The 11,351-nt window shown below is 50.5% G+C and overlaps 1 protein-coding gene across 1 annotated transcript; it reads left to right on the top strand.

Annotated features, from left to right (window-relative positions):
• Nucleotides 1-683: 683 nt before the first annotated feature.
• Nucleotides 684-11,159, top strand: LOC119145599 (protein-arginine deiminase type-1-like). The gene is made up of 16 exons (XM_037382234.1): nt 684-913; nt 2,795-2,969; nt 3,437-3,506; nt 4,831-4,892; nt 5,627-5,744; nt 5,895-6,020; nt 6,630-6,805; nt 6,891-6,994; nt 7,323-7,446; nt 8,146-8,253; nt 8,338-8,489; nt 9,535-9,679; nt 9,989-10,082; nt 10,177-10,256; nt 10,704-10,829; nt 10,926-11,159. The coding sequence occupies exons 1-16, from the start codon at nt 822-824 to the stop codon at nt 11,157-11,159; spliced, it is 1,986 nt and encodes a 661-aa protein (XP_037238131.1). The 5' UTR covers nt 684-821.
• The last annotated feature ends 192 nt before the right edge of the window (nt 11,160-11,351 follow it).

Below are 11,351 nucleotides of genomic sequence, written 5' to 3' on the forward strand. Positions count from 1 at the left end.
CATGGGAGCTTTGCTGTATGCCCCAAAAACCCCAGTTCCCCTGAAAGGTAATGTCCAAGCAAAACACAGAGAACTTTTAATTTCCATTGAAAGCCTCTTATTGTTTTGTTCTTGTTTGTTTTTTTCCCCTTCCCTGCATGCCAAATAACCAGTTTTCCCTGCACCCGTTTCTGCCTGTCGTGCTCCTCGGGAGTTGTTATGGGAAGGACCAACCTGAACAAACATCTCCTTTTGTTATGGGAAGGACCAACCTGAACAAACATCTCCTTTTGTTAGGCTTTATTCGGGCATTGCCCTAATGGGGTAGCTGAGGCCGTGAGTCACTCGTAGAGAAGCTAGATGGAAAATTTGGGTTGTTTTAAAGAAAATGCTTTATTTTAATGATACAGTGTATTGTAATAACCCTAAACAACCACGTTGCCCTAAAGCAGGAGGTAAAAATGTTTAATGCATTAAGCTTTGGAGTCCTTATATGGAGCTATAAGGGAATAAAAAAGTGAGAATAAACCCTGAAAGAGCTTGCTGCCAAGCATCCTGGGGCACGGCTGGGTGTTACCCACCCTGTTCTGCCCCCCTGCTGGGTGTCATCTCCCTGGAGCTGCCCGTGTCCCCTCCCGGGGCTGCTTTATCACCTCCATCTCCCTGAGCAGGGCGGCAGCTTGCTGGGTGGTGGAGGTGGAGACTGAAGGGTCCCCTGGCTGAACCCCGTCATCGAGGGAAGGAGGAGTTAAATTCCCCTGCCTTTTAATCCAGTCCTGCTGGTTTACCTACAAAGCCAGGCAGCAGCTTTCTTCACATGTGGCCGCTGTCCCCGGCACATCATGCCCCAACGTCACGTCATACAGATGTCCACCAGCCATGCCAGCTATGGTGTCTGCGTGTTGGGTACCGAGGTCTTCCTTGATACACGCCGGTAAGGCTTGGGACCGGGCTATCCCTGTTGTTTTCTATAGAGCTGATGGGTTTTGGGGGAGCCCAATGGCGTGTTCGCTTTTTGGAGGAGAAATGGGTGCTGGGGGAAAATCAGAGCTCATTTTGAGCCCACATCATGGGTTCATTCAAGGATTTGGCAAGTTTGTTCAGTGCATGGTGGACATGTCCCGCTGGGTCTGTTTTAGGGGATGATGTCCCATGGGGAGCTGCAGCCAAAGGAGGGACGTTGGCTCTGGCAAATGCAAGGCGTCGAAATGTAGCTGAGCCATGACGATTTGCAGGCAAAGCCCGTGCACACCCTGGCTAAACGTGATCTATTTCTGGCTGTGAAAACATTAGGCAAGAGCAATTCAAGACAGGCAACTTGGCTGGAGCTAAAATGAGCTAAAGAATAAAATGTGTGGCTCAGGCAGAAAAAATCCACCAGCGGGTTTGTGCAGGTGATTTCATAAAAAGAGATTTTTCCATTAAATATGGGGGTTGCTTTATTGGCCAGATATGAGGCTGTATTTACCCTGCTGTTACATTGTCATTATTTAATAAATCATGTTTATAATGATAGAGACTACAGGACAAGCCAACCGGCATCGCATCCATAGCAATTATTGGGGTTGCATGTTGGAGCCAAGCCAGGACATGCTGTTAGCCCCCAAAAAGGCTTCAGACTGAGCTTCAGCTGCCCTAAATAGTATTATTTTTTCCCTCAGCCAGATGGGAATATATAAACCCTATTATTTGCAATTTTTCCCCCCCTGGATTAGGACTCAAAGCAAGATCAGTTCCATTTAAACGCGGAGCCCAAGCCCCAGAATAGGCTGATTTGGCTCCTTGGTAGCAAATTTGAGCTTTGGTCCAAAAAAGCAGACGGCGGATGTTCTTTCAACTAAAAAAATAGGATCATTTTGTTCCTGCAAAGCACTGGTCAGGGGGAGCTTGGTGATGGATGTGTCAAGCTTTGACTGTGGTTTGGACTGTTTTGGGGCAGCAAATGGTGCACAGTGGGGATCTGGTGATGATGCTGAGGTGTGAGGGCTGTAAAATCAGGGCAAATAGACCCAAATTTGAGAAGTCACAGTGTGCAACAGTGTGCAGGTGGATTTATGATGTTGCACGATGTTAAATATGAGGGATGACAAGCAAGATGACTCTTTAATCTTCCCTTAAAAGCCACTGCAGGTACCAGGGATGCCATGCCAAGAGTAACACTGGGAATAAATCTCTTCTGTCCCCTTTTTTTTTCCCTCCCCTCTTCTCTCCTCACTGTTAAAATTTACCACCCTGTCCCTTTTTGTGTGTGGCTGGGGAGGCTGGCTCCTGGTGGCAGACAGGTCGGAGCACTCGTGCTCCTGGGATGGGGGTGCTGTAATGAGCAGGTAGGCAGCACTTCAAAGGTGAGGGATGTCATGCAGGTGGGGTGCGGGTTCTCCATGCTCCGATTCAGGCTTTGCTCCAGTTTGAGCATCTCTCAGGTCAGGGTATGGTCCACAATAACCATTTCCCTGGATGGTTGACATAATAAATTGTCCTGGCTCTTTGTTGGGGTTTTCTCATGAGATACTGACATTTTGGGGGTTTTCTTGCTGTTGTGGAGGGAGATTGGATGCCCAAACTTCAGCAATTTGCAATCTAGGCTTAACCACAGACGGACGTGCTGAAGCTCCAGTGGGAGCTCTGCTTGCTCAACACTGCCACAGAGATAATACATATAAAATTCAGATGACGCATTTCATCACCTGGAGATGGTTTCTGAGTCCTTTCCACCCAGTTAAGGCTGGATTTTAATTCCAGGTTCAAGTATTTGGCTCCACAGAGAACAGGAGGGACAACTTGGTTTATAACCCAACACTGCTTTCTGTTTCAGATCTACCCCCAAAGGTGCCACGTCATTTGATGTCCATGCCACCTCCGCAGTTACGGTCCATATCATCCACAGCCTCACGACAAAACCCATGATTAACTCCAGATGGCCCCTGGATCCAGATATAGAGGTTGTAGTGACCATTGATGTCACCAGCAGGACAGTAAATGACAATAAGGTTAGTTGCTGCTTAAGCAACTTGAAAAATAAGTCAGAATTTCTAGAGAGAAGGGAGGGTTATGGGCAGGCTCCAGCATTTCTAGGTGGTTCTGACATTGGATTTTTTCCGTGGAAAAAACTCAAACTTAAACAGAATTGTGTAATTATCACTTACGAAAAATGAAACTAAGAAGGAGAAGTTCACATGTTGAGCCCTAAAGATGAGATAGCAGTGGCTGCAAAAGCTGGTGTCAAAAATTCCATGCCAAGCAGAAAAAATACTCCAACCTTGGCTTTTTCCATGCCTGTTTCTGTGCTGAAGCAGGCAGAAATGGTTTCGCTGAACTGTGATTAATGGAGAATGACTTGGATGAATCTTCCAAGAACTTGGTGTATAGCATTGGTTGGTCAACCCAGTGAGTAGAAAGACCTACTCATCATGATGTGACACAGGACTTGGGTCGTGATCTGATGATGTCTTTGCAGGTTAAGATTTCATACTACGGACGAGAAGGCAATGAGCTTTCGGTGGCTTGGTTGTATCTCACTTGCGTAGGTAGGTATTACAGCAATGCTTTTTCAAACCCGGCCAACTCTTTCTGATGCCAAGATCTAGTTGGGTTCATGGGATGGGAGTTAAGTGGGGGGCGCGGGCTGCCCTTCTGCAATGTGCAATGAAGGTTTGGGTGTTGACTGATGCTGACAAGCAAGAGGGAAATAATTAAAATGTTATTATGCTGCCTTATATGGTGCAAAAAAGACACAGGCTGGGCTGTGTCCCCACCCAACGCACACACCGAGCATCCTCCTCTGCTTGCCAAGGCCATTGCGTTGGTGGCAGAGGAACCAAAGGAGACCATCTCACCCAACTTTGGCTGGCATCCCCCTCCTTGACCTCCGTTGCAGCTAGGGGTGAGGAACAGGCACCAAAGTGTAGTCGTCTGACCTATTTTAGAAGTTTAGGATGAGATGAATCATTCCCTTGAAATGCCTATTTTCCTCTGCTGACTACAAAGGGAGTCTAGACAACCAGTCTGGATATAGAGCCTTCCACTTGGATGGATTAATTACCCTAAGTTTGGGTTTTTCTAAAGTGTTCACATGACAGTCAGACCTGTGTCCTTAAGTCATGCATATGCCTCCTAAAATTGCACCTGTAGAGGCTGATGGTTTCCTGTGTCCCATGACCATGATAGTTTCCCATGTCCCATGGGGCCACTGCTGTCGGCAGGGCTTTTGCCTTACAAATGTTTTTCACTTGCTTAGATTTAGAGCTTCATTTTCAGCTTCTCCATGTCCTCCTCTTTGCATCAAGGAGAAGGACCAGTGCCTGTGTTTTCCACATTCCCATTTGGAGGAGTTTCTATGTTGAGGTAGGCTTAATACAGATTTAGGTAGGGTTTAGATGAGGTCACTGGTAAACATCCATTTTATTGCAGCAGAGACAGAGATTTGGGCCAAGAAGAGCTCTGTAAGGGAAAGTCCTTCTCAAACATTGCATCGAGCCTAGTAATTATTTAGGTGACCACTCACCCGTGGTGAAAACTCTTTCATGCCTCCACCATGTTTTGGCATAATGAAAAACAGTATCATCAATATGAAATCAGTGAAAACACAAAATATGCCATAAAGTGATTACGTCCCTGCTGGAGGAACCAAGGTGGGAGACGATAGCTGGAGACCAAAGGGGGAAAGCCATGGAAAAGCTATAAAGTTGGCTTTTCTATCAGCATTTTGTTGGAGACAGGGTCTGGAGCAGCATCGGAGCATGAAGGTGGGGTTGGTGTTGGATGACTCATGGCTAGTGCCAAGGCTGAGCCCAAAATGCCGTTGAGAGCTCATTCCCCTGCCAGTGGCTTCCTTCCCTCTTGATGTTTCAGATGTATCCCTGGATGTGGACTTGAGCCGTAGTGGCCGAGTGAAGAGCAAAGGGAAGGACAAGGTAAGGAGAAACTTTGCTGTAGGCGGTGTATGGGGGGTCAGTGCCGGGTGTACCCCTTTGCAGTCTCTTCCCCGAAAATCCCCAGGAGGGAGAGGGACTTGGGTGGTGCCTCTGATGTCTGCATTAGGGCAAATAACCTGGCAAATTCTCAATGTACTAATTGAGAAGGAAAAGTCATTATTTTCTTATTCCGTACCAAAATCTTCTACCTCTCCAGTCCAGCCCACATAGGAGAAAACACTCTGCCTTTCCCCCCACCGCCTTTTTTTTTTTTTTTTTTTTTTCCATTTTGGACTTGAAACATGCCACTAAATGAGTCAGCTAAAACTTTAGCAAACAGCAAGAGATTTACCCCTTTGGCAATATATCTGCATATGCCCAAGCACTTACACCTGGGTAATTAGCTGCAGCCCAATTGGCAGTGCAAATTGTACATCAAGATGAGATGTATTTCTAGAAACAGCGTAGTGTTGTCTAGATGAGGCCCGGCAGATATTTTCTGGCTTGTTGGAAGATAAGATCTGTTTGAAATAGCCTTTGCTGGCCTTGCTAGAAGCTAGAGGTTAGGAAATTTAGTGGCTTGAAAGCATCATTGCTGTCTCCCCACTAGCCTTGACTGCTTGTTGTGGGTTGTCCTTCAAGCATGGCCGTGGTGGTGGGGTTTTCCCTGGTTTTGGAGGAGGCTGGAATTAAGGAAATCTTGCTTTCACCCCTTTTGGGTGCTTCTCCTCCAGGCCAAATGGACGTGGGGTCCAGATGGGCAAGGTGCCGTGCTGCTGGTCAACTGCGACCGGGACAGCCCTGGCAGGGGGGGGACGGACAGCGGTGAGGTGGACATACGGACCAGTGCAGGTAGCGTGTCATCCGCGGTGCAAGGAGACCCAAAAGGTCTCACTGGGATGTTTCCCACTTGCAACACCTTCATCTCCTCTCTCCATGTCCCCTCTCTCCACCCTTCCCCCTGCCCTCCCCTCTCTCCACCCTTCCCCCTGCCCACCATAGACCTTCAGGACATGTCTGTCATGCTGCTGCGGACTCAGGGTCCCAGTGCTATCTTTACTGAGTACCAGGTGGTCCTGCATGTCCCTGAGTCGGATGCGGATAAAGTACGGGTTTTCCATGCTATCCGTGAGTATTTCTTCCTTTCTTCCCAGATATCCGTGCATGACCCCAAGGTGGGTGAACCCTACATTTTTTGTTCACTGTGGTGAAAGGCTGGGCAGCCCTGATTGCTGGAAACACTCACTTATCCCCAAAGCTCTTCTGCTGTTGTAGAAGATGGGGTTATATGGAAAAAATAAATGGGAAAATGGATAAAAAAAAAGCTTTTCTCAAGGACGTTGCTGAAATTTTGACGTTCCCATGGGACAGATAACCTCCACGTGGCTCCCAGCACCTTTTTGGTGCAGGCAATGACCCAGCCACAATGCAGCCCATCTCGTCGGGCAGCACATTCTGCCTTTGAATGCCACCAGCTCCCCAAGCAAAATCAGGTCAGGGAACCCAAGTATATCATTAGATGCTTAATTTGAGCCACGCATCTTGAAAGGGTTGGACCTGAGGGTATAGAGTCCTCTTTGTATAGGAAGATCAAGTGTGTTCCCCAGAGAAGGAGAGGCACACCCACTCCTCTGCAGACCACGTTGGCATCAGCCACCTCCTCACTGGTGCCTCTTTCCAGCCCAGTGGACAGGTTGGTCACACTGTCTTGGGTTGGGTATTTTGGTATTTCTCCAGGGAGTGACTCACACCCCCAGTACAAACCTGTGCTGGGGCCAGACAAGCTCTCCTACGTGCTGGACCATGTCGGCAGTGGAGAAAACACCTTCTACGTTGAAGGGTTGGCTTTCCCCGATGTGGGCTTCTCTGGGTTGGTTTCCTTCAGCGTCAGCTTGCTGGAGGTCCCCCATAAGGTATGTGAGATTTGCCCCATCCCCTGCCAAGTCCCCCAATGGTGGGTTTTCAACCGCTGCTCCACGCTGTTTTCACCCCTTGCAGAATTCACCGGGCACTCCAATTTTCACGGATACAGTGGTTTTCCGCATGGCACCCTGGATAATGACACCCAACACCCAGCAGCCTATGGAGGTTTTTGTCTGCAGGTAGGAGCGATGTCACCCCATTGTTCTCCTGCCTTGGGGGACTCTCCAAGGAGGAGTTTTCAGCCCTTCTTTGATATGTAGCAGCTATAGGGTGAGCCAAGCTTTGTGCATGCTATACTGGAGGCAGTATTTGGGTAGGGAGCCTGGTGGCACTGCGGCACTCGTTGCCACCCCAAGGAGAAAGGCTGGAGGGCCCTCTTTGGGGTCTAATCTCGTGCAGCACTATTGCCCAGCGCAATTAGGAATGAGGAATGGGCTGCTTGGTCAGGGTTGTGAGGGGCTTCTTGTGATCCCCCTTTGCAGCCTTCGCTCCTTCCTCTCCCTCCAGCATCCAGCGAGGCTCAGACTCCAATGAAGTCTTTCTGGAAGGGCTCCAGGTCCTGCTGAAGAAAGCCAACTGCAAGCTGACCATCTGTTCAGAAGTGGAAACCCGGAGTGACCGCTGGATCCAGGTCATCAATTGACGCTTGTAATATGTGGCTCTTCTGGTCCCTTACAAGCTCCTGGGGCACATAAGGTGTCACCCCTGTTGCTGGCACCTCTGGGAGGGACTGGCTGAGTTGCTCAGGGAAGCACCTGGATGCTAAGAGGCATCACCAGGCAACCACGAACTAAAGCATAGGGAAATGCTGCTGGTGGTGGCAACCAGCACAGAAATGTTGCACAGGGACCCTGGTTTGCAAGAGTGACCCCATGGGGCACTGCAAGAGGGACCTCATTGCAAGGGGGGACCCCATTGCAAAAGGGACTTTGCAAGAGGGACTCCATTGCAAAAGGGATGCCGTAGGGCTTTGCAAAAGGGTCTCCACTGCAAGAGGGGCCCCACAGTGCATTGCCAGGAGGGCATGGTGTGTGCCGGCTGGACGTGCAGGGTGCCCCGCAGCATGCTCAAGCCCTGCCGTCCCTGCCTCTCTTCCCTGCCCATTGTGGCCCTGTGTCGCTTTCCCAGGGGTGACCCATGCCAGGTGGGGTGTCACCCCCCAGGGAGAGCAAGACAGCTGCCTCCCTTGGGGTTAAGGGCAATAGCCGGGCTTTGCCAGGTGTGCCATGTTTCCTCCTCCACCCTCACCACATGCCTTGTGGAGATGGCTATCACTCTGCTAGGAGCCCTCCTTCTCCTCTTCCTCCTCCTCCTCTTCTTCCTGCAACAGGACGAGCTAGAGTTTGGCTATGTGGAAGCGCCACACAAGACCTTCCCTGTCGTCTTTGACTCACCCAGGAACAGAGGCTTGAAGGATTTTGCTTTTAAAAAGATCCTGGTGCGTGGCTGCATTGCCAGCCCCCTTTCTCCCTGCAAAATCCCCCACCCAGGTGGTCCCTGTCACTGCTCCTCTCTTCCCCAGGGTCCTGATTTTGGCTACGTGACCCGTGAGCCCCCCAGGAGAGACGTCTCCAGCCTTGACTCCTTTGGCAACCTGGATGTCAGCCCACCGGTGACAGTGCAAGGGAAGGAGTATCCCCTGGGCCGGATCCTGATCGGCAGCCCCCTGCCTTGGTGAGATGCAAGGGGAACTCGAGCCCTCCATCTGGGATGTGGGGAAGCACCAGAAATCCTTGCATGAGGAGAGGTTGCACCCTTTGGAGTGGAAATTTGGGGCGATTCCCATCAGACCCCAGATGTGACATGCAAACCGCATTGTTATTCCTTCATACCTTACAAAATCCTGCCACCGCTCTGATTTTTACCCCCTCCCAAGCTGCTGGTGCTTTTGCTCCAATCCTACAGCACTGTAAGCATCCGGGCTTACTTTTTTTCCCTATCCTATTAAAAGGAAAAGCAGGGAAATCCAGGAAAGGGTAAAACCCTGAATAACTGGAAATTGTTTTGCTCTGGGCAGGCAGTGCTAGGCAGCCCTGCGGGAACAACAGTGCCCTGCAAAATCCTCCACAAAGGAGGTTATTTTCCTGGAGAAATAACAACGGGGACGAATCCAGATGGGATTTGATCCAGGATAACAAACAGGATGCTCCAACCCCAGCCCCGCTGCAAGCCAGGGGGCTTGCTTCGGTTATGGTGGTGGGTAAATGGCATTTTCCCAGCCTTGCCGGGACTGTAATTATCCCTTATTACTAGAAGTTTAATTAATGTTTTCCCAGCCTACTGCTCTCTGTCTAAGAAAACTTCACGCCCGCACAAAGTGCTGCATAAGGAGTAATTTAAGATTCACAAGGACAGAGTGAAAGATGCCCAAACAGAACAGAGGATGTTATGCACAATTGCCTAGAGATATATATGGCCTAGATATATATTAATGTATAATAATATATAGAGGAGATAGTAAGGTATAATAAAGCTATATTATATGTCGATATAAACATATTAATATACAGGATCTAGATATGTTAATATACAATATCTAGATACATTGATATATAATACAGATGTATATTGCTCAGACCATTTCCAGCCGTTTGCCATAAAAATGGGATGTGCAAATGCATCTTCTCCCCTTGGCACCATGCTCAGGGGAAGGATGGGGATAAATCTTGGGGAGGGGTGTGATGGCCACCCACTTTCTCCTCCTCCCTCTGCTCCCCAGGTCCTCCGGCCGGCGGATGTCCAAGGCGGTCAGGGATTTTCTTTACGCCCAGAAGGTGCAGGCGCCGGTGGAGGTTTACTCGGAGTGGCTGAGCGTGGGCCACGTGGATGAATTCCTCACCTTTGTCCCTGCTTATGATAGGAAGGTACTGGTCCCCAGAGCCATCCCTGTTCCCGCACGGGGTGTCTTCTGCAAACGAAAAAAAAAAAAAAAAGCCCTTTTTGCAGTTGCTTGTCCACCCAGGGGGAGTGGGGTGATGCACCTTCTTTTGGGGTGGCTTCCTGGAAAACGGTGAGTCCCTGGGTGGCATCCCATGCACCCTGTGACGGTGGCATCCCGTGCACCCTACAATGCCTGGGGCTGTGTTTGGGAGCAGCGGGCTGTCTCTCAGCAGGACGGTGGGATAAAATATCCCACCAACAGCAAAGCGTGACCCTCGGGCTGTCTCCCGCAGGGATTCCGGCTTCTCTTGGCCAGCCCCAACGCCTGCTACAAGCTCTTCAAGGAGAAGCAGAGGCAGGGCCACGGGGAAGCTACTCAGCTTGTTGGTAAGGGAGTGGGCAAGGCATCCCTGCGGCGTGGCAGGGACCACCAGCGTCCCTTACAGGCATCCCTTAACGCTCTGCTCCCATCCTTATGCAGGGCTGAAGGGCAGTGAGAGGAGAAGCATTGATGAGATCCTGGCAGACGAGTCATTGAAGAACGACAACAGGCATGTGCAGGTAGGACTTCGCAGCCGTGGATTTGAGCAGATTGGCTCTCCTCACTTCTGTATTGCTGCTGCATGATTTCTGGGTGCAGGCAGCATTTTTAGAGATCCTGGGGAATAGCAAGGAAACGTGATGTGAGTTGCACTGTGCAGTGTGAAAACAGGCGGGTGAGAAGAGCAGCCACTGAAGAAGCCAGACACCCTTGAGTGGTGGCTCACCCCAAGCCCATCGTCCTGCTGGGCGATGCCCCAGGTGACTGCAGAGGTGTCAAAACTGAAGGAAAAAGAGGTTGCTGGGGTTGGGGATGGGTTCAGGAGGCTGCTCAAAAGGGTGGGGTGGGATGCAATGGAGCAAGTGAGGCTCCAGGCAGGATGCAGTGGGGCACACAGGGGTCTGCGCATGGGATCCGGAGGGCTGGGATGGCCAGGGGTGGCAGTTCCAGGTCCTCCCTCTCCACAGCGCTGCATTGACTGGAACCGTGACCTCCTGAAGCAGGAGCTGGGCCTGAGTGAGCAGGACATCATTGATATCCCCCAGCTCTTCATCCTGAAGGGCTCCCGCGCAGATGCCCTCTTCCCAGACATGGTGAGACCTCCTCCCCTCTGACCCTTCTTTTTCTGTCCACACCTGATGCAAACACACCTTTTGGGTGGCAAATGCTATTTTCTGGTCTGGCTGCAGGTGAACATGCTGGTGCTGGGCAGGCACCTGGGCATCCCCAAGCCCTTTGGACCGCTGGTGGGTGGGCAATGCTGCTTGGAGGAGCGGGTGCGGGCGCTGCTGGAGCCCCTGGGCCTCACCTGCACCTTCATCGACGACTACTACTCCTACCATGTCCTCTCTGGCGACGTCCACTGCGGCACCAACGTCCGCCGTAAGCCCCTCGCCTTCAAATGGTGGCACATGGTGCCTTGAAGCACCCAGGAGTGAGCTTAGGTCCTGCAACCGGAGGGTGAAAGGGCATTTGCTGCATCAGAAAACGCAGCAAAATAAAGGGTTTCACCAATAAAGCTGCATTAGCACCAAGGGCGCAGCTCTTTCTCGTCTCCCATCCTTTCTTCCCCTGCTGTTGGGTTGAAAATATTGTTTAAGACCTTTTTTTAGGCA

This window comes from Falco rusticolus, chromosome 3, assembly GCF_015220075.1.
Source record: "Falco rusticolus isolate bFalRus1 chromosome 3, bFalRus1.pri, whole genome shotgun sequence".
In the NCBI taxonomy this organism is placed as follows: Eukaryota; Metazoa; Chordata; class Aves; order Falconiformes; family Falconidae; genus Falco; species Falco rusticolus.